Source organism: Sarcophilus harrisii, chromosome 2, assembly GCF_902635505.1.
Source record: "Sarcophilus harrisii chromosome 2, mSarHar1.11, whole genome shotgun sequence".
In the NCBI taxonomy this organism is placed as follows: Eukaryota; Metazoa; Chordata; class Mammalia; order Dasyuromorphia; family Dasyuridae; genus Sarcophilus; species Sarcophilus harrisii.
The window spans coordinates 589,760,076-589,786,394 of record NC_045427.1 but is presented as its reverse complement, the minus strand read 5'-3'; the positions used below and the strand labels follow the sequence as shown (position 1 = coordinate 589,786,394).

Here is a 26,319-nt window from a genome sequence, read left to right as displayed (position 1 = left end):
TGGACATGTGGTTCTGACATTGCCTTGACTTCTCTGATATCCTGTTGGCTCTTCATCAACTGGTCTTCCTGTTGTGTCAGTGTCCCTCATATTTTTTTTTGTTGTTGTTAATACCAGGCCAGTTCCTAAGATCTGGAGTGCCTTTTGAAAACACAAAATAAGAAGGTGCAGAGGGAATTAAAAAATACCTGTTTGGAAGAGCTGAGTCATCAAAGAATGGATTCACTATGTGCCAGGGATTCAAAGAAGAATTTTAAAATTTTTTATTTTATTTTTATTAAATTAAATTAAACTTATTTTTATTAAGTGCAAGACATTCTGCTAGGCTCTAGGAAAACATGGACAAAAAGTCCTTGAAGAACTTATATTGTACTAGAGAACAGAATACTCAGCTCCAAAAAACACAAAGTAATAATTATTTTTTGGTGGAAAAAGTACAACTTAGAGATGATTGCATGGTCAGGAGAAGCCTTGAATAGGAGATGTAATCTAAAATGAAATCTGAAGGCATCTAGAGATTAATTACATGGTGTTGAGGTGAAGAAGAACATTCCAGTTTGAATGGGAAGAAAAGAAGGTAAATAATAAGGATGACGCCTGAGTTACCTTGAAGTTGCCATGTCTTTGATCATGGCTCACTCCAAACCCTATAAAAACTTGGGATGGGGAAGACTATTAGGGACTCAAGTCTTCTTGATCCAGACCTGGTACGCTATCCTTAACTGTGGTTTTATGTCGACTCTATTGATATTTGCTATTAAAAAGTTATATGATTGTATAACATTATATTCACCCCATACCTGAAAGTGTGGAACATCACACAGTAAGGATTGAGTGACTTCAATATAAAATTGGCTAGGATGGGGGAAGGTCGATTAATTGGCCAAACAAGCATTTATTGAACACTTTTGGTCCAGGCTCTGTACTAAATTCTGGGGATATAAAGAACAGCAAAAACTAGTTCCCTATACCCAGGGAGCTCACATCCAAATAGAGGAGACCTCAGATAAATAAGTCTCTTGAGTTGAGTTGACAAACACTTTTTGAGTACCTACTATGTGCCAAGCACTGTGCTAAGATGAAATAATTATGTATGTCTAAGTGTAGATGGAATTCAGTCTCAGAAAATGCCAGGGATGTGGGGAAGGAAATGGGGGTTGGGGGAGAAAAGAAAATTCCTCTTGCAAGAGGGAGAACTTGAAGGAAGTCAGGAGACCACAGTTGAAGAGAAAGAGCATTTTAGGCACAAGGGACAGCTACAGCAATGGAGTTAGAGAGAAACTTACCAGGTAAGTTTTTGGAGATGCTTTTCAAGCATTTTGGGGGTTCTTCCATCATCTTCACAGGAATGAGTGGGAAAGTGGATGATCATAATTATTAAAAAGTCTAGCTTGTGACACATCACATTGTCATTACAATATACCTTAGGCTGCTGCCCAGTCTGGCCAGAGAGAACACAGAGAGTTCTTTATAGCCCTTTGCAATGTGCTCCAAGCCTATCTTTTCAGACTAGTTGCAAATTATGTACCCCATTTTCTTAATTCCATGCCAAAGTTGCCAGCTACTTGAGGTTCCTTATGTATGATAACCCATCTCCCACCTCTTGTGCCTTTAAACTATTAATAATAATATTACATTATAAATTATAAAAATAAATAGATAAATAATATTAAATAATAAAGAGTATTCTCCATTATGCTTTGGATATGCTTTTTCTTCTTCACTTCTACCTCTTGGCACCCCTAGTTCCCTTTAAGGCTCAATTTAAGTGCCATCTTCTATAAAAGGCTTTTTCCAAGTTCTCCCAATTATCATTTATTTTCTCAATTGCTTTCTCTTTATTTTCTACATATCTGATACTTACCATATGTATAGTAGAATATAAGCTCCTTGAGGGCGAGTCATTTTTGTCTTTGGTCTCCCAGTGCTTTGCCTGATAACTGGCTTAAAATGAAGAGCTTAATAAATGTTTATAGAATTGAATTCTATCCCATATTCATTGATCCTACTAAGAAAATTTGAATGTCCCAAGAACCTTCTTAATATCATATGTGACCAAAATAAGTAAAATCTATTAGCAAAGCTCCCATCAACCAAGGAATGAAGTAAATCTTCATAACAACTGATGTTTGAAAACAGAAGAAACTTGGACACTGGTGTTTGATTATGTTTCCTGTTCCCTGGTCAACTCTTCCACATCAGTAAGCTGCTAATATCAATAAACATTCTGGAGGCTGTCTTGTGTTAATATATTTGTCCTGAGATCTAATCAAATGTCTGCACAGTGATAACCAAATGATGAAATGAAATAGTCTTTGCCCTCAAGAAGCTTACATCCTACTGGGGAGATATACCATATGTGCTAAGTAAATAAAAATACCATAGAGTGATGGATAGAAAGCAAACCTCAGAATCAGGCTAGCCTTAATTGTAGTCTTATCTCTGATCACATACTGACTTTGTGACTCTGGGCAAGTCTATTAAATCCCACTGCCCCAAATAGCTCTCTCTAGGACTATAAATTAAGAACAGTTGCAATTCTGCCTTGATATTAAGGGAGCCCTACAATGATGCAATCACAGATCTGACTTAAAAAGAGAAAAAAATAAGTTAACACAATAGCTATTTGAGAAGGTAGAAAACATTAACCACAGGAGGGAAATCAAAAAAGGTTTTAAGGAGAAGGCAATGACTGAAGTAAGTCCTGAAGGATGAGGAAGATGAATAATGGGAATAAAGTGCATTTCAAGCCCAGGGGATAACTTGTGCTACTGTGCCAAGGTAAGAGTTGGAAGATTTGCTGGGATGTAAAGTACATGTTGTTGTTCAGTTGTTTCAGTCTCCATGTCCAATTCTCCATGACCCTATTTCAGGTTTTCTTGGCAATGATACAGGAATGATTTACCATTTCCTTCTCTCACATGCTCCCAATTTACAGATGAGGAACGGAATCAAATAGGGTTAAGTGACTTAACCAGGATCACACAGATAATAACTGTCTGAGGCTTGATTTCAACTCATGAAAATGAATCTTCCTGATTGCAAGCACAGTGTTCTAATCACTACATCCCCCAGCTGCCTTGTAGGGTACATAAAGAAGCATAAAAGGAAATAAGGTTGGAGAGGTAGGTTGGAACCAGATCTCACAAGGAGGATTAAGTGCCATGTTAAAGAAATGGAATCTTATCCTAGACACAAGAAGGGGTCATTGAAAGTTTGTGAACCAGGAAACATTATGGTAAAAACTCTGGGGAAAATTATTTTGGCAGCTTGTGTGAGTTGGGGATCAATAGAGAATCAATAGAAATCAATAGACTGAAAGGAAGGAGACCAAATTGGAGATTATTACAATTATCTTAGCCTGAAGTGATGAGGAAACTGAAGTAGCTGTTGGCTAGATAAGTGTATATATCAATATGTACACATATATCCATGTATACATATATTCACATACATATCCATGTATGTATTGTGTCTGTTTATAAATGTGTATGGATTTAAGTGTATGTATATGTATATGTATATATGTGTTTCTGTATATGAAGATATGTATATGTATATTTGTATGCATGTATGTGTGTCTATATGTGAATAGATATTGTATATATGTACAATCACATGTATGTGTGCATATATTGTATTCTGGTTTATGTATACATGTATTTATATGTATATGTGTGTCTATACATGACCATATATGTATGTATGTATATATACTTTTTAAAAGAATGTTTATGGATGAGGGAGAGGAGTTAGGAAATGAAGAGAAATGAAGGAGGAGAGGGAGAAAATTATTTAAGGGATGAGCTTCATGAGGATTTGGGAAGAGAACAAATAAAGGTTTCTTGATAAGGAAGTTTTGTCTCTTCAGAGACTAATGTAAAAAAGGAAGGGATAATAAAGATATAGAGTAGCATAAAGTGTAGGATATGGAAGATGAGGGAGCTCAAAATAGAGAGTCTCAATTTCCTAAGGACTCAGTGAATTATGAGATTTTAAAAAAATATTTTTTTGAGGAGGAGATTGGAGAACAAGATCTAGATGTAGAATTCCATCGTGTATGGAACTCTCATTGTGGAAACTTCCTCCACCAATGCAGATCAGCAACTCATTTGGGACTTAAGAGTCTTGGATAGTTTCCTGGACAAAAGAGTTTAAATCACTTGTCAGTGGTCACACAGCTAGTGGGCATCAGAGTTAAAACGTCAACCCGAGTCTCCTGACTCCAAGTCTATCCCTCAATCCATTGTGCCATGGTCTTTCACTTTCCCCTATTGAAAAAAACAGATTTTAAAAATTAAATCTAGAGAGCATCCACATAATTATAACATGTATATAAGATATATGTGTGTGTATATAGATTTTTTTAAAATACACGTGTGTGTATCCTAATAAGAAACCTTGCAAGGTAGAAGCTATTGTTACCCCAAATTACAGATAAGAAAACAGGCAGACAGTGACTAAGTAACTTGCTCAGTCACAGGGGCATGCAAGTATTTGAAGCAAGATTTGAATTCTCATTTTCCTCTCTCCACGTCCTGGGCTCTATCCACTCTATCAAATTGCTTCCCACTTTATAACATACCCAGAGCATTTAGAGATCTTAAATACTTGAAGGAAATAGGAAAGTGGAATAAGACTGCCCTGAATACATCTACTCGCTGTGTGGAGGTTGGCAATGGGTCCATCCTCTCTTTGCCAGGAAAGCTGTTGAATTTGGAAGCCCATCAGCTGGAGTTAGTGCCACCGCGCTGTCCATTCTGTGACCCTCTGCTTTCTAAGGAGGCTGCAGCCTGAGGCAGCGGCTCCCCCCCGAGCTTGGATTGGCTTGACTTTGGCTGCAGAGGTGAGGAGGACAAAGGGAGAATGAAAATGAAGGGGAACAAAATTGCCTGCCCGAGGAGCGGACAAGCGCCCGAGGTGGTGCGCGCAAAGGGGGACAAAGAACAGTTTCCCTTTCTGAACCGCGAGCGGTCTCAGATGCCTCCCTAGACTGTGGCCAAGAAGCAGCAGCTGAGACAAATGCCTTCTGACCATACATGTCTGGTGCCCTGGAAGCAGAGACTCGGCTTCCTTAGGCTCCTTCTCTTCCTAGACGCACAGTCCTGCAGATGGGCATGAAGCGTCAGTAGGAGGGCACCTGTGGCTGATCTGGATTCATCTGGTGAATTCTGGTGCCGGGAGAAAGTCTGTGCTGAAAAGACTGATGTTTACCAGCTGTGTAACCATTGGCAAGTGATTTAAACTCTTCATAGCCCAGGAAACCATCTAAGACTCTAAGTGCCAGATGAGTTGCTGATCTGCATTGGCGGAGGAAGTTTCCACATTGGGAGTTCTACACACTTATGAAATCCCAGAGGCAAACAGCAGAAATGGTAAGTTAAAAGGGGGATTTTTTTTACCCTACTATTTCTCTTAAAGGAATAAAATGGAAATGAGCGTGTCTTCGAATTTGTTGAAAGGATATGTTTAGAAACAAATTTTCTCATGTGAAAGAGGTTCTTCACACTTTTGTGAATAAAGAGGTCAAGAAATTAAGCTTTAAGTATTGACCAAGCATGAATAATTTTCCACAGTGTTTAAAATTCATTTAAATTTGTTATCAGTGTTGGCTTCTTTTATTTTGACATGACCTTAATTTCCCAATAGACCCCTGCCCCTGCTTAACCCCCCCCAAATCACTTATAATAAATAAAAACAAAAAACAGTTGAACAAAAATTCATTTATATGTGACAGTATTTTATATTTCTTTCTAAGAAGAAGGTGTATTCTCATATCTCTTCTTCGGGATTAAGTTTGATCATTCTGATTACTTTTTTAAAAACACAGTTGGATTTTTAGCGTTTTCCTGGTACTATTTAATTGAGGGTGCTTAGCTGGTACCATGCCAGAGCATGTGGGCATCAATAAAGGAGCTTGATACCAAGCCAAGGTTATCTGAGCTGGGGCCTCCCTGTATGCCAGCTGCCAAGAGAGAGACAGTAGATTGAAGATTTTAGGCTGGCTTGAATCCAGAGGAAGAGGCAAATGGGATACAGGGCTGAAGTGGGAAGGAAAGGGATGGAGAACAGGGCTCTTCCTAACAGCCCCTTTCCTTTAGTAGTGGATGTTAGTAATTGAAAAGTACTGGATTTGCACTCAAAGGACTGGGGCTTGAATTCATTCCATTTCTGCTGTGTACTCACTTTCTCTTTTTTCTTCAGTTTCTTCATCCGGAAATCCAAGAGGTTGAGCTAAATGATGAGGTGCCCTTTCAGTTCAAAAACCTTTGACCGTTTCCTTTTATCAGTCAATGTCTATCTGGTTGATAATTGGAAAATTTGGTTCTGGATTTAGACATAGTCTACCCATTTCCCTCACAGAAGGACACATCTATTGACCAGGATAGTTCAGATGAGCTGTTTTTTACCTAAATCTTACCTGTCTCATCTTTATAGATTGTCTATAACTCTACATCACTTCTCTTTTGAGAATTGGACCAGAGTCCTTCAGTTTAAGAGAGCTAAACAACAACCGATGTAAATAAAAAACAAGCCTCCAGGTGCTGTCCATGGTCAATGCTCAATTCAAGAGCTGATACAGCCACTCCCCAGCAACGTCTCACTCATGGGCTCTGGGCTGATGTCAGTGGGATAGAGACAAAGATTCTTTCTGAGTAACATCTGGAGGGTGGGGAGCGACCTAGGACAAGACATTGCATGTGCTCTTTGTTACTATGAGAATGATAGAGATTTGGACCAATGGGAAAAAGATATTGATGCCTTGAAGAAATATAATACAATGCTCTCTTCAAGAGGAAAACAACATCCAATCAGAGTTCACTCATTCTTTAGACAATGGACTTTAGCCTCATTATCACTAGGGTTGGAAGAGTGATACACTGCTTTGAGTATCCTAAACAAAGAAGCATAGTGTATTTCAGATTTTATTAAAACCATGATATGTTCTTACCATGATTGATGTTAAGAATTACAGAAACTTAGATTTGGAAGGAATCTGAAAAATCATCTAAACCAATCTCGATTTCAAAATTACATAATAAATGGTCATCATTTCTTGCTTGAAGAGAAACCCAATAACTCAATGAAGTTCTTTTGGATAGTTCTGTGTGGTTCTAATTGCTAGGAAGCCTTTCCTGAAATTGAGCCTACATTTCCTGGTTCTTCCCTTTGGGGCTATAGAGAAGGAGTCTAATCCTTTTCCCATGTAGAATTAGAGAGAAACAGGAATAGAGAGCGAGAGCAAGGGAGAGTGGGGGACAGCAAGAGAGCAAGAGGGAAAGTGAGAGAGACAGAGATAGAGGGGGGAGAGAAGAGAACAGAGACAGAGAGACCAACAGAAACAGAGCAGAGACATAAATAGAGAAATAGAGAGACAGAGATGGACAGAGAGGTTAACTGGGCCAAATAGGGAGCTAAGCATTGGGAATACAGTTAAAAACTTAATAGAGAGTCCCTGTCCTCAAAGAGCTTTAATTATTTTTTTAAAAATATTTTGTTTTTTCAATTGCATATAAAACCAAATTTAAACATTTGGATTTTTAAGATTTTGAGTTCCAAATTATCTCCCTCCCTCTTTTTTTTTTCTTTTTTTTTGCTAGAGACTCAGAGTCTGTATGTGTCCAACTAGGTTCTCACTAGTTTTTTTAACTTGTGGTCTCCTCATTTCTTTGTCTGTTATCCCTTTTCAAGAGTAAGTCCATAGCTTAAACATATGGCTAGATATTACTCAATTAGTATATTAAAGTATATTATAGTATATTAAAGAAATATTATCAATGACACAATAGAATGAAGTATCTATTTGGAATTAACAAAACCTTTTGCATTTTTGTATAGGACAGAGGTTCCTAGTCCTTTTTGGATTATAGACCACTTTGGCAATCCATTGAAATCTATGAATTCCCTCTCTGAATCATGCTTTTTAATGCACAAAATAAAATGTATGGAATTACAAAGGAAACTTGGACAGTGCCTCATGAATGGTACGTGGTGCTTAATCAATGCTACTTAACTGATTGGAAATAAAAGTAAGTTTTTTCTATCCAAGTTCATGGAATTTACTCACGGACTCCTTGAGGACTCATAGACTCCTGGTTAAGAATTCTTGGTTTGGGAAATTTCACACTTAGGCTCACGGCAATGTCTGGATACATGACTAGCATGATCTTGAGGACCTTAATCATCCTGGTCATCCTCATCTGGGTACTGTCCACCTCTGTTCAGTCATGTCACATGGTTCATTACCCCATTTGGAGTTTTCTTGGCAGAGATACTGCAGTGATTTGTCATTTCCTTCTAAAATTAATTTTACAGATGAGAAAGCTAAAGTAAACAAGGTTAAGTCACTTGACCAGGGTCACACAGATAGCAAGTGTCTGAGGCTAAATTTGAACTCAAGAAGATGAGTCTTCTTGACTTTGAGCCTTACACCCTATTCACTGTACCATCTATCTAGCCTTCTCCAATTTTATAATGTCTTTCTTAAAAATGTAGCATCCAAAACTGAACACATACCAGGTGTTGTATAACCAGGGCACAAGAGAATGAGACTATTACCCAGTTCTACAAACCCTGTCTCTCATGGTAGTTTTAATCCAGACTGGAGAAAAGGAAAGAGAAGGAAGGAATCAGCATATATATAAAATGCCTACTATGTGCCAGGCACTGTGCTAAGCACTTTTTCCAATAATTATCTCATGTAATCATTACAACAGTTCTGTAAGGCAATTTCTATTATTATTCTATTTACTGTTATTACTTCTTCTTATTATTATTATTTTAAAGTTGAGGAATCACAGATTAAGTGATTTGCTCAAACTTATGCAGCAAGTAAATGTCTGAGGCCAGATTTGAACTTGGCCCATCACTCTATCCATTGCAAAATAGGAAACTCAGATCCAAACACTTAAGTAATTGCAACCTGAACCTCAGGAAATGGGACAATTAGGCTCAGGGAACAGGTCCTTAAAGACTAGGATACAAGATACAGATATTGGGCTCAATGACAGGATCCCCAACACTGGGAGCATATGGGTGCAGTCATCATGATAGAGTTTGAGCCAAATTACTTCAAGGAATTCCCAGGGATAGGGATAGGATGGAGTTGAGCCTTTGGGTAGGAATTAAGTAAGGAATATTTGCCTTAGAAGAAGAGAAACCAGACAGACTACGTATGGCAAAGAATTTTAACATGTCCTTTTCCCTTCCAGAATTTGATCCAAAATTTCACAGTGTCACCTAATACAGTAAGTATTTAAATCCTTTTCTTTGAATAAATAAATCAGCAAATGTTAGTGTAGTTTTTGAATCAAATCTGTAGAATAGCATAGAAACACGTTGAACAATATCAAACTGAATAGATGAGGAAGTTGTAATTTTTTCAAATGTACTTAGTTTTCAAGTTAAAACATAGATTCTTGGTTTCCAGTGGCAAACAGCTTCAATACTGCTCACTTACCATCCTGACTTGTTCTGCCTTTCCTGTTGAGCACAGATTATCTTCAATTTAACAAGATCACTATATGGTGGTTAGTCCATTTCTACTTGTTCATTCTTTCTGTGGGTCTCACTAGAGACTCATAAAGAGATTCTCACTGTTTCCCTTGGGGGAGAGAGGGGCAATTATATTGATGATTTGGAAAGATGAATTACATCAAACTTGCAAGGAAAAATTAAGGTATGTTGAGGCTTGTGCTATATATGAGAGATCTTCTGTGCCACAAAAAAAAATCATACTTAACATATTAATTCAAAGAAGTTAAATTGAAGGGGAGAATAAAGAAGAGATGGGGGCAGGAAGGAGACAATGAATAGAGATAAGAGTGGAAATGTTATAAAAAAGGAAATTATTTTCATAATATGACAAGTTGACTCCTTGTAATATGACAAGTGAACACACTGTGATGAGATAAATATCCTTATAGTGCTTTCTGATCAAAGAAAAAAAGAGAGTCTTGTGGCAATGGCAATAGCCAGGGGCATCAAAAGCAATGGGAAAGAGAGACAAGAGAATAATAATCCCATACTGAACTCTAGGTGTCCCACAGGTACCTTGATTTTTCATGAAACATAGTATTGTTTGGGTATTCACCTATTAAAATTTATAACTCTGAGCCCCCATCCAATGATTTTGGAGCAAACCAAACCAGATGATTCATCAAATCAAAGCAAAGAATACTTCATAAAATAATTTAGATATTAAACATTCTCAGCACTGATTATCAAAGGGCCACTACTACCCAAATGTCTGAGAAGATCATAATGATCTTTTCAAAACAAGTTTCAAAGACTAGGATGTGTGAAGGGCTCTGTTTATACACTTTCCTTTGTGTCTCAGAAAAATGGTAGCTAGAAAGCACTAGCTACATGGGATGGCAGGTAAACTATGAAATCTTAGATTGAAGTTTTGCTCCCATCATCAAAGTCTGCAGGGGATATTGGACCAGAGGAGGTGATTGCAGTGTCTTTGTCTCTGCCCTTCTTTTTAGTATCTCCCACTTTTTACCCGTCTACCTCTCACTACTTCTGAGAAGACTTCTGTCCTCTCTTTAACCTGGACTTGTTAAAAGCATGGCTACAAAATCAGAATATGTGACAAGTAACATGACCATTTTGTGGAGTTTGTTCACAGCCTTTTAGCATGTATAGTTCAAAGAATTTATACATTATTGAATCTCCTCTCTTAACTCCCAAATATTGGGAAAATATTGGAATATTCCCCTGCCTTTCCCTCTTTTCTTTAACCCTTCCTCCCCAAAACACACTTGATTTAATACTTATATCATGGCTCTGCTACTTACTGCCTTTATCTTGGGTAAACCCTCCCAATTCTCAATGTTTTTATTTGTAACATGAAGGAGTTCTAGCTCTAAATCCTATGGTTTCTAATTAAATTAATTTTCTTTCCATAAGCAAGTGACATATAGCTCAAAATGTACTAGGTGACAGAATAAATTACAGGGGTCCTCAAACTTTTTAAATAGAGGGCCAGTAGACTGTCCCTCAGACTGTTGAAGGGCCAGACTATAGTAAAAACAAAAACTTTGTTTTGTGGGCCTTTAAATAAAGAAGCTCTTAGCCCTGGGTGAGGGGGATAAACGTCCTCAGCTGCCGCATCTGGCCCGCGGGCCGTAGTTTGAGGACCCCTGGAATAAAACATTCAAAGAATTGAAGTCTTCCATATGAGAACTCCATTTAATACAGATCACAGTCCATCTATAAGATAAGCCTTAGGAAGTTGCTTAAAATACATTCTGTTTTAAGATATTTGACCAGGGTGTGACACAGTTAGTGCCAGAAGCAATAGTTTAACCCATGTCTTCCTGCTCCTAAGCCCAGCACTTTTCCCATTAAGCTACCCTATCTTTACAAATGAATCAGAATGAAGGAAAGAAACAAGCATTTATGAAACACCTACTATATGCCAGGAACTCTGTTAAGTGTTTTACAAATATGAACTTATTTAATTCTCACCCTGGGGGAGGTAGGTGCTGTTACTATCATTTCCAGATGAGAAAACTGAGGCAGAGTTCAGTGACTTGTCCAAGGTCTCATAGCTAGGAAATATCTGAAGCTGGATTTGAAATTGGGTCTTCCTACCTCCATTTTGTCATCTTGTTGCCTCTTAAATGTTGTAAACATACAAAGTAGGTAATTAAAAATTAATTTCTGAAATGCTGAACTATAGGATCAAATTTCATTTTTTTTTTCTGGGCATGAATTTTTTAAAAAAGGCTGTAAAAATCAGCTAATTTTCCAAAGGGTCAGAAACTGGAAATTCTATTTTCAGACCAGCTATTTTACAAACATAATACCCATTATTACAGATTTTATTTTTTTCTCTCTCTATAGACGTCTTTTCCTGATGCTACTGATGGAATCACAGAAGTAAGTACAACATTTAATTTCAAAATTTTCAAGAAAACAAAACCAAATTACATCTAATTTTGTTTTTCTCTTACATTATACAACTTACTAACTCTGCTCATGAGTAGTACATAATATAAGAAGAAGTAACATATTTATAATCTTTTTAATGAAAGAATGAATGAATTAATGCAAGAGTATTTATTGAGCTTATTTGCTGGGCAACATACTAACTGATAAATATACAAATCCAAAAGCAAAATTTTTAACTTTTTCCTTAATATAGAGTTCCATGAATTTTCTCTATTTGCAGAATACCACTTATTTTAAATGATTCTGGAAATTTTTTTCTCAAATCAACAAATCAAACCAACAAGTAACAAGCACACAACTTTTGTTAAGTATTTACTATGTGCCATTCACTGTGATAAGCACTGAGAATACAAGTTCTAGTAGAAAGACAGTAGTCATCTTCAAGGAACTTACTAAGTAGAGAAGGCAGCACATAAAAGGAGGTGGAAAGGGGGAGGAGAAGGTTCCTTCAAGGGGGAATGATAGATAAATTTCAGAGAGTCAGGAGGGAAGCCCAGAGAAAAATGAAGCATAGGTGCTTTCCTTTTAATGGAGGTTCTTGGAGGAACTAGCCAATGAGAGGAAGGGACAGCCAGTGCCCAGGTATGGCCTCTTGGATATATTGCCTCTTATTTGAGATGGTCAGAGGAATAGTAAATGATCAAGCTACTATAACATGAAAGAAAAAATCCAGATGGCAAGGTGTGAAGATTGAAAAGGAAAGAAATTGTCAATCATTTTTGAAATAAAGTAGTCACAGTCTTTTCATTTCCACTATGTACTAAAACCTTAATAATTCTGAGATTACTATTCTCATTTGTCAATTGATATGCTGATAAATGTTTAACACCTAGCTCTCTGAGGAAATAAATGTTCTTGACATATTTTAATATTTAATCTATATTATTATATAATCTATATTATTAACATTTTCTCCATCACTTTCCTAAATGGATGATTCAAAACAATAAATCTAGTCGTGATTTGTAGCTGTACTGGAGTAAATACACTGAAATTTTAAGTCTACTTTCAACAGCTAGTATGAGCTTACTCCTGTACACCATTGAATTTGTTCTCCAAAGCTGCCTCTTTAATTCAATCCAAGAAATATTTATCAAGCACCTGATATGAATATGGTACTCTACAAGTTGCTGGGAGTACAAGGAGAAAAAATAAAGTACTTGAGGTCAAATAGGATTTTTTGAATGCTCCCCAGCCATTAAAAATGTAATTAGCAAATAAAAATCAAGTACAAAATGTCTCTCCAAGGCATTTCCCTTACATAGCATTTCAACTCTACTGGTAGCAGGCTGTCAAGCCTTTTTCACATGGAGAATTGCATCAGCTGAGCTCTCTATATATTCAAAAGGACTAAGATTGGTGGCTACTCTCCTGTATGCATCCTTAATAATATAGCTTATAATCTAACAGGGAACAATAACAGATAAAAGAGTTAATCAGCTAAAGAGATTTGGTGGTGCTATTGAGGATGCTCACTACTCTCTACACAGAGAGAGATTTGGATGTAGAAAGGACGTCACTCAGAGAAGAGAGCAGCTTTGAGAAACTAGGTCCTTGGCAGCAGAGAAAAGAGCAGATTATGATTGCTGGAAGAGAGCTGAGTTTTGTAGAGGGGTTGTATGCTAGTTTATATGGGTGGGTAAGGCGATACATAATAAATTTCAATAGATTTGAATAGTATTTCACTAGTACCATCTCCCTACTATTATCTGCTTTTTGAGATCATCCTTCCCATAAATATTGTACATAGTTGTGGACAAATGCATCCCAGGTTTGTAAGTGGAATATTTTGTAGCTCCTATTTTATTATGCCATCTTAGCAAATGCCTTTGAACCCAGGTTCTCTAATAGCAGATTCAGCACTCATTACACCTTGTACACTTTATTTTGACTCAGAAACTCTGTTCTGAACCCAACTTTATGTGATTATGGGTGTGTTCTTTAAACTCTTCATCCTTCAGTTTATTGACCTATCGTCTCACTTCAATGGGTTTTGCCTTACTATTAGCATGGTTTTGATTCTATAACCATCCTTCCCCCAGCCTTCCTCCCTTTTTGACTTCTCCCAACATTTTAAGCTCTTCATGGGCAGGGACAGTCTCTTTTTCCTATTTATATTTCCAGTTGCTTAGCACAGAATAAGGGCTTGATAAATGTTGACTAACTGTTGATCGGCTTTGTTGTTCTTGTTCATTTGTCTTCAGATTGTATTCTACATTTTCTCTCCCATGCCTAATGACTGGATACTTTCATCCCACCATCTCTTCTTCTTCAACTTCCTTGTGTGTATATATTTCCTTTCTCTGAGGAAAGGAGCTATCTTTCTGCTCATATTTGTATCTCCATTACGTAGCACAGCACCAGACACAGAAAGAGCTTAACAGATGTTTGTTGACTGACTATTCTTAAGCATTTATTGCCTGTAAAAGGCCTCAGAGGAATTTGGAATCAGGAAAAAATAGTTTCAAATCCAGCCTCTGACACTTAATATTGTATAAGTCCTCAACCACAGTCGAACTCACTGTACCTTGACCCCAACATCATGATGTCATTGGTCCTCTTCAAGAATGAAGGATGAATAAGAACAACAAGAACCATTGTATAAGCATGGGTAGGTTCCAAAGACTTTATTAAGTTATAGCAGCTGGTGGAGGGAGTTCCTAGACAAATTAAATTAAAGATCCTTGATGAATTTGACAGTAAAAATTCACAATCTAAGTTTATTCCAAGGCAACTATTTTCTCTGATGAGTGAGAAAATCTTTAAAATGGGATGGTGATGCATCTGTGGATTTTCAGTGCAAGACAAATAGAAGGTCCTAAATCAATATTTGTTGACTGACCATAGCTCTCAGGGGATACTGTGAGAATGACCAAGGAGCTTGGTTTGTCCGCACTTTGAGCTCTGAGAAAGAAACTAGAAACAGCCAAGACAGACAGTAACAGATGGCTCAGAAATCTAGAGACAAACTGTTTGGGCTGTCAGGGAGTGTATGTAGAAAAACATGAGTGACCTTAGTTGTAGCCAACCACAAGTGTTTTCCCTTGTGGAGAAGGGAGAAGGGTGGAATCATTTAGTAGTAGTAAAGGAAAGGTTATTGTTGTCTTAAATGGGCACGACACTGAGAGATGGCTTTTTGGTACCACATTAGAGTGATCCACAAGGGCACCAGGCCGGTTACCTGTGCTTTAGAGAGTAACTGAATAGTTGTTTGTGTGGAGATTTAGGGCAGGGAGAAGCCTTCCTGTGATGTAGGAATAGCGGACATTCTTCCCTCTTTCTGGGGTATCTGGAATCTGGGGCAACGCCCAAGCTGTCAGAGAAAACTTGCCTACCAGAGATTTAACAAGAATTGTGGGTTTGTAAAATGGTTTGTGGGACCTCAGGATGCCCAGGATGAGTTTAAAAGAAAGATCTTTACTCTAGCCCCCTCATATTACAGATGAGAAAATTAAATTAGGTAGGTAATTTGTTCAATATCACACAGACAGTAAACATGATGAAACCATCTTATTTTCCCACTCTATCATCATAGAAATAACATCAAAAAGCAAGATGGACTGATCATATGGTGAGATAAAGGACAGCCAATGAACTGTCTGTGGGTTCTTCTGTTTCCTCACGCATTGCAAAGATTCCTTGTGCTGTACTTATGTGGAGACACAAAGAAGAACCCAATAAGATGGATAGACATAAACTTCCTGTACTTGGTCACACAAATGACTCCACCTCTTCCCATGTGGGATATTACCAAGCTGCTGCCCATTTTTCAAGGGCCATGGTCATCAAGCCATTTGGGTCCATATGAAGAGGGAAGGGGAGAAGGAAAGAGAGAGGGAGAGGAAGAGAGGAAATTGCCCTAGTACAACCATTAGACCCTCAGACCACTTTCTTAGATATGAGCTAATCAGTTAGGAGGGAGAATTGCTCAAAAGCTTTGAAAAACAATCTAACTTGTGAAATAGTCACCCAGGAAAGCTCATTTTGTGTAAGAACAGACAAGTTACACGTCTTTCCTGTCTTTGCTCTATTCTACTTCACTTCTGTTTCTCATTTCTTATTATTGATAGCAAACAAACAAACCCCCAAAACAAATAAACAAACAACAAAAGGCTGGTTTTTAGAGCTCTAGAATAGCCCAAAGAGACTGAAAACCTTTATAAATTCCTCCAATCTGACCAACCAGTTATGTTTCTTTTTCTTTTTTCAAAAATATGAGATGACAGATTAAAAAAATTGTCCTGGGGTGAGGAAAGGGAGGGAGGCAGTGTGGTACGGTGAAAAGACCTGAGTTAGAATCCTGCTTGTGACACTTTCTACCAGTATAATCTTGAGGAAACCACTAAATCTCTTTTTGCCTGGTTGGATTAGATGGCTTCTGATATCTCTTCTCTGTCTAAATCTACAAGACATTTTGTTTTTCTATTTATTCTCAGCTGTGCTCCTCTTACACTTTTACCACCTTATCCTGTCCCCCCACAGTGAGCATTGTTTCAGTGAAAATAGTTATTCAAAACCAATCCATTGATTGTGCAACCTTCTATACAAACAGATTTCAAAGAAAAGAGAGAGGTGAATTTTCCCACCTCTTTGGGTGCAAGACTGGCAATTATGATTAGATTTGTCTGGCTGGTATTTTTTTTCATTTATATCACTCAAATGAGTACATTCCTGTGGATGACCACTTTCTGTGCATTTATATCCCAGTTTTCATGGCTAGGAAGGCAAGGTTCCTCTGGAGCATCTTAGAAGTTCAAACATAGGAACCCTGGGGCAGGTAGATGGTGCAGTGGATAGGGCCTGTAGTCAGGGAGTCTTGAGCTCAAATATGACCTCACACATTTACTAGCTAGACAAGTCACTTCATCCTGTTTCCCGCAGTTTCCTTATCTGTAAAATGAACTGGAGAAAGAAATGGCAAATCACTCCAATATCTCTGCCAAAAAACCCCAAGAATCCACAAATGGAGTCACCAAGAATTGGACACAATTGAAATAGTAAAACAAAAATGAGATAGTGAAACATTAACAGCTAGAGACCCTATGGCCCTAATAACAGCTACTAGGATTTAATGAGTTGCTTCTTCTGCATCAAGTATCTTTGGGTAGAGAGAAAAGGCATTGGTGAAGCACAGACTGTTAACTATTCCCCAATTCTCATTAGAGAACATGAGAGCCAGATCATTTCTAGAAGGCATAATAGGTCACATCGAGTCAGGGAGACCTGAGTTAGAATCCTATCTCTGACATGTATTCCCTAGGTAGCCATGAGCCTCTCTGAGTCTCAGTTTCCTCATCTATATAATGCATATATATGTATATATAATGTAATGTAATATAATATGATATATGCACCTCTATAGTACCTGACTCAGGTAACTGTGCATGTAAACCTTAAAGTGCTCTACTAATATCAGCTCCTGTTAGAACTTAGTGACTCTGAGGGCTGCCGAGTGCATCCCTCCTTTGCAGTGAATATTTCAGGGAGGCCCCTTCTACACAAAAACTGATTTTATAGGTTGTACCATGGCAGAAGGTATGGGAAAGAATGATAGAACGGGAGTCAGGAATATCTGCCCACTTCAGGCGCTTGCTGGTGGTATGATACTAGCTGTTCTCAGGCTTAGAATTAGGGACCCAATAGTGGCTCCCTCATCCGTAAAACAGAGATGATAATATCACTAGCACTTATCTCACTGGGTTGTTGTAGTGATCAAATAATGTATGTATCATGCTCTATAAGCTTTAAAGTCCCACATAACTATTATTATTATTATTCATCACCACATATTTTATATAGCTAGTCACATTTAGAGAAGTCGACAAGAGCTTATTAAACACCTACCATGTGCCAGACAAGCAAAAACACAGGAAAAAAAACCATCCTTGCTCTTGAGCAACTTACAATCTAGGTTGAACCTTGCATGTCGATAAAGATTGTGTCTTGGACGTAGCTCTTGGTGCACAATGTTATTATTTGAGGGAATGGTTCTTCGCAGATGAATTGATATATTTGATCTTATGCTTCTTATCTTTCTACATTAGATTTGTATCACAATTCTGGGGCTGGCAGCAGGAATCCCAACCTTGGTGGCCATAGTCCTGCTAATAACTTTAATTGTGGTCTGTGCTCAGAAAAGAAGAAAGAATGGGCATCTCCAGGTGATTATCCCTTTCCTTTGGTTTGGATAGAGACTCTAAAAGACATTCATTCATTGACCATTTATTAAGTACTTACTATGTAAGTGTTTAAGCCATACATTGTGGTGGGTATTGGGGCTAAAAGACAAAACCAAAATAATCTCTTCCCTCAAGCAGCTTTCATTGTAAATGACTTTACTGATTTGTGATATTAGAATTCTTGATTAGTAATATTAGAATTCTAGATTCCATTTCTGTCCCCTTAGTAGATGCTAGACAAAAACATTCTCAGCTTTATTTTTAGTCTAATGAGAATATCAGTCTTAGAAGGATATTTATTTAAAGTAACAATATTCTCAAATTGTAGAGAAATTTTCTGGTGGTAATATTTAATGTTATTTTTTAGTAAAACCAAGTTCTCATTCCGTTAGACTTGGATGTTAGGAAAATCACTTTGGCTTCTATATGTAGAATATATTAAAGTGGGGAGATATTTGAAGCAGAGAGTTATTGTTGGGATTGTTGCTGCTCATTTTCAACAAATGCCAATAACATCACAGGTGATGTTCTGACTTGCTCATGAACTGGATTTAAGTGATGCAAAGTTGTGCAAAGTCGATAGCTTCATTCTCTCTCCTGAGTCATCAAAGTCCATTGGTGGAACAAGTTAAAATGGATGAAAATAGTGTCTTCTATGTCTGATCAAACTCTAAGCATTCTACCTCTCTGGTCCAGCTTGAGGCAACTTTGAAAACAAAGGGCAACATGCAGAGAGAGAGAGTGGATAATAAATTTGACCAAAGAGAGGTGACAACAATGTATAAAGGTGTGTAAGATTAGTTGTGTCCAGGAACATAGTTATCTATGCTTTTTTTTCTTCCAGAATAAACAAGTAGAATCTCCCTTTGTCATAAATACTAGGCTATTTGGGGATCCAGATCCCTGATTCAAAGTCCCTTAGGAAGAAAAGTTATACTGTTATCATTTAAAATGTCATACACAATTCATCAGTAATTTTTGAATGTGTTCATTTCTTATGCATTTAAATAATGAATCAGGCTTATATCTTCTCACTTTACATTTTTGTTACTAATTTAGGAGAAACAAAGACCCAATGATTTTCCAGACATGTATGAGAGTTCTGAGGTATCATTGGAGGTAAGTTAAATTTCTTAATATGTCATGATAAATAATCTGTGGGCTCTAAATCTTGTCAGCAGAAGAAAAGGGCACAAAAGTAGATTGGATTAAAAAGAAGAACATAAAATGAAAATCAGAGAAGAAAGGGACATAGAAAGAGAAAATATTTGAGACAGTAATTCTCATTATCAGGGATCAGTCTGGAGAAGAGACAGATAGGGATATAAGAGATGTCTTCAAGTTTTGCAGAGCTGTAATTGAGATAGATCCAGATGTAATGGGTGAAAGTTACTCTGATGATGATTTTGATTCAATATAAAGAAAAACTTCCCAATAATTAGAACCATCCCAAAAAGAATGATTTTCCTTATGAGTTAATGAGTTTCCCATAACTGACAGTCTTCAGATGCTGGTGGATCATAGTCATGGACCTTCTCAGGAATTCTTATCCAGGTACAGGTTGGACCTGTATGTCCTAAATGACTTAAGAGATCTCTTCCATTGTTGAGATTCTGTGATTCTGAGTGGATGCTCATTTAGTCTTTCCCAGCATCCGTCCTCTAATATACCTTCCCCAATAACTTATTTGAAGATCTTCCAATTGAGAATGAATTACTTCAACACTCAATCAATGGTGTCCAAAGATTTTTGAACCTTTACTCTTATCAATACAAATTTTTAAGTATGAATCCTTGATATATGTCTATCTATTTATTCATAAGTTATGTATGCATATATTAATAATTATGGGCATTATACCAAAGTAGAAATGGAAAGGATGGAATAAAAATGAAGCAATATTTGATCATAAGGTCAATATGGAGCCCCTAGAGTTTTTTGAGCAGGGGACTGATAAGATCTGACTTGGACTTTAGACATTTTCACTGTTATATGTCAGAACATTAAAGCAGGGAGAAATTAGAAACAACGATATCAGTTAGGAAGCTGATAGAGACCTGCACTAGAATAGAGAAAAGGGGGCATAGATGAGGAATAACATGAAGACAGAAATGATCAAATTTGTCAAGTTAATGGATAAGTGGGATAAAAATGAGGAATTGAAAGAGCTGTGTATTCAGATGGCCAGAAGGATGGCAGTACTCTTGTCAGGAATGAGGTTCAGGGTGTTGAGATGTTATCTCCCCAAGAACTATGATATATGAACTGGTGAAGCCTTTGGGGAGAGACCAATACTATAAGAACCACTGGACAGGTTTGTTAAAAGAGTAGATTCAGGGATAAATTTTATTGTCAACAGTAACATTGTAACAGACCTCTTAACATTGACTTTAGCAACTGGTTATCATTATTAGGGATTTATTTAGTAATTGATCTATTATTAAGTACAATCATTGTTTAAATTAGACTAACATTTACAACCAAGATATAGGGTTTTCTTTGAAGAAAATGAATCTTCATAATAAAGTTATAAATAGTATTCTTCTTTGTGTGTTTACTAATTGCTCTTTTACGTTCTATGAAAGGCATTAATGTTTACCTTTAGAACCATAGAACCTCTCTATGCTATCAGAGTTAGGCCTATTACTAATCTGGTATGACTCCCTAGGAACTAAGAAGTAAAAGAAGGCAATTTGCCTTGAATTAGCTTTCTAAAGAACTGTAGTAGCTTCATAGTGAATATACTTGCAGATTAGCAAAAACAGCAGTAGCTTCATAACTATCTCTTAATTCTAACTTCACAACTAACAATCTCAATTCCCCTAGGAGTTCTTGGGGGCATCCTAACCCACTGCTTGGGGAAATCTAATATGAGATAGATGATTAGTATAATAAAAAATGATTAGTTGTTTGTGATTGTTGTGTGATTTATTGTGATTATTGCTTAATTATTGTGATTATTATTTAATATTGGAATGACAAGGGATATGAGAGAAGACATATATATATATATATATGTATATATATATATATATATATGACTTTATTGACCAAAATTAGAAGGCTGCTGAAGTTTCATTTGTCCTTTTATTTGTTTTTCCAAGAATCTCAGCAGCCCTGAAATGGATGTAAAGGAAACAATAGAGATGGAAGAGACTCATGTGTATGTGAAGACCATAACGGGAACAGAAGAGCTATCATATGATGATTCTTACTTTCCTAGAACTGAAAGGGGAAAAAAGCAGAGTTTGCCAAGGTGGCTTTTGCCCAAATGGGACAAGAAATGAAATAACCTCAGCCCCTGTTTCAAACTTACTCCATAAAAAACTAGACTCAAGAAAGAAATACTTGGGTTTATATTGGAAGTAAATTAGAATGCCTAAATGGTGTCCAGACAACACAGATTTTCTTCTTTGATCTGAAAAAAAAATTCTTTGACTTTTGAGTTGATTTATTCTATTAGTACTTAGATTCTTCCTGAATAATGAAGTACTCACTAATGAGTTCTACTCATCCAAGTCCATTATTTAGAAGAATGGTGGTTCTAGGACCTTAAACACTTAAATTCTATCTCTCTCACTCCCACTGGTTTTTCTGAGTGATTTCCCCATGTCTGGATTTCTCCACTTTGCCTTCCTTTAAGATCTTCCTTTCAGATCTCTTATCCACCAAGAAGCTAGCAGATCAGGCTTGGACTTGTGTTTAAAGGAATGATAATGTTCATGAAGAGTCACGTGAGGCTGGAAAAGCAATGGATGGGGTAGTCATTACTAACTTCTGGATTGCCAAAGCTAGATATTGGGTAGAGAGGAAATAATTACATTGACCTCAGGTTATCCCTGCAGATGACTACTGAAGATAGCTTTCACCTAGCTCTCCCCTGTCTCATAGAGACAAAAATTTAACATGAGCAATTGTAGAAAATACCAATAGAAAATATAGAAAATAGTTGGTAGGGCTCCCTATCAACATGAGCTTGAGGGCATATGTACAATATCCACTATCCACAGCCTAGAGTTCTACAAGTTTATTTCTGAATGTGTTTCAAGGTACTGGGATGCTTCATTGACCTTTAATTGTTCCTTTTTCCTTTATATGCTCTTGGTCTCTCTTAATAGCCATCTGTGCACAAACTGTCTCTTACACCTTCCCTCTGTCTCTTGGAATCCTTAGGTTCCTTCAAGGCTCAGGTCAAATGCCACATTGTACATGAGACTTCTCTGTTTCAGATGCTACAGCTTTCTCCCCGCAGATTATCTTGTATTTACTTTGTAAATATTTTGCCTCTACTTCTCTGTGTACTAGAATGTTTGGGGAAACTCTTTGAAGGTAGAATCGGGTTGGTGTATTTTGTTCTTTGTACTTAGTACAATTTTCTGTTTAATAAATGCTCATTGGATGCATGAATGGAAGGATGCTTCTGCAAATGTCCATTCCAGAGTGAAGAGCTTTTTGGTTCTTTTAGCAACAAGCCTGTATTAATTTATAGATCTCCCCTACCCATCCTTTGGTGACCTTCAGGGCAGAGTTTGGTATTTATCTTTTTTTAAACTGTATTTCCCTAACTAGGCAATATCTTGTGGGGAAACCTGGTAAAGAGGCTTAAATAAGACTTTTCTATATTACTAATTGCTTTGATCATTTTGTAAATACTCAAAAATGTTCTTAACTTTGTGGTCCCTATGTTTTGCGTGTGTATATGGGCATTGTGGTATTCTGGATAGAGAACAGAAAGACCTAGATTTAGGTCTCACCTCTCACATACGAGCTATGTGATCTTGGACAAGTCACTTAACCTCTCAACTGGCTCTAGGATACTCTCTCTTTAACTCTAGAAGTTGCAGAGAAAGTGCTGACCTGTGTGAGAGAGGAAGTATCTACATCTAGGAGTTCCCATATCAATGAAATCCTAAGTACAAGCCATATCCCTATCCAATCCCTATTTATTTCCTTGAGGCAATTGTTTCCACAGGGTATAATCTGTTTTCAGAGATGTCATTAAAATAATCATGTAAATTTTGCCAAAGGGCTATGGGATGAGGTTGGGAGTTGTGTGTTAACCATCAGCTCTTCTTCATCAGTTCAGTGTTTGAAGTGACTTGAGCTATTCAGCAGAAAAGACAGGAAGAGACTAAATTAGGAAAAGATGCTCTTTGGAGAGAAAGAGAAAAAGTAGAACATTTGAAGTGGAAGTAGGTGACAAAGTGTCAGAAACAGGAGTGAGACAAGTAGAGTCTGTGAATGAGCTTCTCTGCCTGTAATCCTGAGGACCAATTGATTAGGTGGTCCTAGAAATAAGGGAAGTTAATGAGGCAGCTGGAAAAAAAGGCAATAGATGGAGAAATTACAAATTCCTTCATACATAGCTGGGACTTTCCAAGAAAGTGAATTCACCAATCCTACCAAGGCATAAAGCAAGCCGTCCTTGCAATGGGATATAGTTTGGTAGAAGAACAAAGAGAATTATTAATGTGTTTCTGATATGGTGGGTGCAAGTACCTAGGAAAGCTCAAATCTAGGAGCATCTCTTATCAATGTGGTAATAAAAATTCACAAGATGATTTATGAATTTGAAAACCATATGTCATATATTATCCCCACTTAAAATATTAATATATTTTCTTTATATATTACCCTCCCCAGAGAGCCATCTCTTATAACAAAGAATGAAAAGTAAAAGACCAAAGTTCAGAAAAACTAGCCAACAGATGACCAAATCTGACATCTGCTAAGAAGGGAAGGAGGTGTTTCCCCCAATCTCTTTATTTTATCCTAATTTTCCACAGGAGAAAACAGAAGTGCACAAGGTTGGAGTGCCTTGCCAACACTCACAGAGTTTGTAAGACTGTAACTGCTGTTTGGACCCCCACATTTAATATCCTTTTCACTATGTCAGGACAACATGCTGCCACTCCATTGTCAAACAGACTGCTTTACAAACTGTTGAATGAATGAAAATGAAATACTTTCTGCCTGCCAAGCACTATAATAAGCCTGAGGATACAAGTACAAAAGTAAGAGAGTCCTGAGCCTCAAAGAATTTACTTTATAATAGGGGAAATATAAGTTGGTTTGCTGTTGTCCTTCATTCTTGAAGAGGATCAAAATAATATCACCATGTTGGAATTGAGGTACAATGTGTCTGTGTGTCTGGCTGTGGCTGATTAGACCAATAAAGGGAAATTATATATATGGGGACAGTTACCAGGGGAGGGGGTTTTGGTCTAAGAAGAGTAAAGGGATGGGGGCTGAGCCATAGGGAAGTGAACTGATAAGCTTTTTCCAGAAACATATTGATTTGGTTACAGTTCTCAGACCAAACCTGGGTGGGTAGAAAAGAAATAGTAAAGTTTGAAAACAAATGGTTAGTGGGAGAAAAGAGGGAAGAAATTTGAAGATATTCCCAATTAGATAAATATGGGGAAATACACAGATTTGTATAATAACGGTCTCCTGAGTCAAATTCAAAAGTAAGTTCCAGAAGACAATTGCAATTTATGTCAGAATGGAAAATTGTGGCTGAAGCCAAAGGCAATGATATCTGTTTATTATCAGGCTCTTAAGAAGTTATTTTCCATTATCAGGGTAAGTAGAAAGGCTACAAATGGTCCCGATTCAGGAGGTAACCTTAGCCCATAGATTGAGAAATCAGGCTCTTTGGGCTCATATTCCAAGCCCATCAATGATTCACTGTATGACTTTGAACCAATTTATTAATAAATCTGTGTCTCTGTTTCCTTTTGGGGTAGCAATATTAACACATCTCACAGAGTGGTTGTAAGGAATAACAACATCCTTGGTAAACACAAAGTATTGACTCATGTATACTAGAATTTAGTAGCTATAGTATTAGTAACATGTAGTATTTTAATAATTTTATCTCATAGTAAAATTATAAATAATTGTCATGATTTGTTTTATTGTATTAAAAATAAATATTTTTATCTTTCTTAATCTGAGAAGCAAGGAAGTTTTCCTTACATGGAGTACTATAATTTTTGTTGCTTGTGGTTCTTATTATAAGAATATGTGGATTATATATAAACAAATATACTCATATTTGTTTGAATGAATGAAAATGAAAATAATTTATAAAATTGCTGTGTGTCCAGTGTTCTGATAAGCCTGAGGATACAAAAATGAAAGAGTTTCTATCCTCAAAAAATTAATTTTATAATTGGAGGAAATAGGTTAGTTGCTGTATATATATACAGCATATATACATATGTATATATATACAGTATATACATATATACACATATCCATACATACATATATGGAATTTAAATTTGTGTCATATACTACACCAATGCCATCTAAAATACTACAACAGACAATCCTCATTTCTGCTCATTTTAGTAAGCAAACAACTAATGCATCTTTACAGAGTGAAATACCCTTTACAGGTGAATGTCCATACTTCAGAAGCCCACAATGCTGGAATTTAGGGCAGCTGATTTTAATTCCATTTACACACTACTTTAAATTTGTTTCCAAATAAAGTGAAAACATTTGCCAATTCAATCTTCTCTCTTCTGATTGGATGGACTTGTATTGATTGTTTCTTGATAAAGGGATCAATAATTCTTTGGACTTTTGGGGGGTGAAATAAAGAGAACAGTCATTCCTGAGGCATGTCAAAGATTCTCCAGTTGGCCATTACTACAGGAGAGTGGGGCTGGGATTGAGCAGTGAGAAACCACCAGTCCTGGGGCCTTTGGTCTTGTATTTGAAGTTTCAGATGTGCAAGAAGTTGCTGTTTATCCAGCTCTATATTTCCTCTCTAGTCATTGACCTTAGTCTGTGGGAATGAGGGTGGGGCATTAAGGAAGGAGGAATGTGATTATACTACTGAAGCAATACCTTGGACTAGTCAGAGAATTAGACAAGAAAACATATTTCCTTATTCCAAAGATCAGTTAGACTTCAGATAGTCTAATTGGTGGCATACCAAAGGCATGAGGATGAAGTTCTGGAAGCTCTGCCAATCAATCTGATTTCTGAGCTAATGCTCTCCTAAGGGAAAATCTTATTTTTATTCATTCACTGAACAAATATTTGTTGAATATCTGCTATCTACAAGACTTTATGCTAGACACTGTAACTTCTTTGTGGACATAACAAAGACATAAAGAAAACCAGACTTTCTGGTAAATGTTCCTCTACTCGTAAGAATGAG

The 26,319-nt window shown here is 36.9% G+C and overlaps 1 protein-coding gene across 2 annotated transcripts; it reads left to right on the top strand.

Moving 5' to 3' along the window:
• Window positions 1–4,574: 4,574 nt before the first annotated feature.
• On the top strand, window positions 4,575–25,051 carry OPALIN (oligodendrocytic myelin paranodal and inner loop protein). 2 transcript variants are annotated; one of them, XM_031956176.1, is made up of 7 exons: window positions 4,575–5,375; window positions 7,840–7,985; window positions 9,213–9,248; window positions 11,854–11,889; window positions 18,006–18,122; window positions 19,200–19,259; window positions 21,245–25,051. In XM_031956176.1, exons 2-7 carry the CDS (start codon window positions 7,983–7,985, stop codon window positions 21,425–21,427), a joined length of 435 nt encoding a protein of 144 aa, XP_031812036.1. In that variant the 5' UTR covers window positions 4,575–5,375; window positions 7,840–7,982; the 3' UTR covers window positions 21,428–25,051. The 2 variants fall into 2 exon arrangements, with proteins under 2 accessions (XP_031812036.1, XP_031812035.1); XM_031956175.1 differs by lacking the exon at window positions 7,840–7,985 and having other exon boundaries at window positions 4,579–5,375.
• Window positions 25,052–26,319: the final 1,268 nt, after the last annotated feature.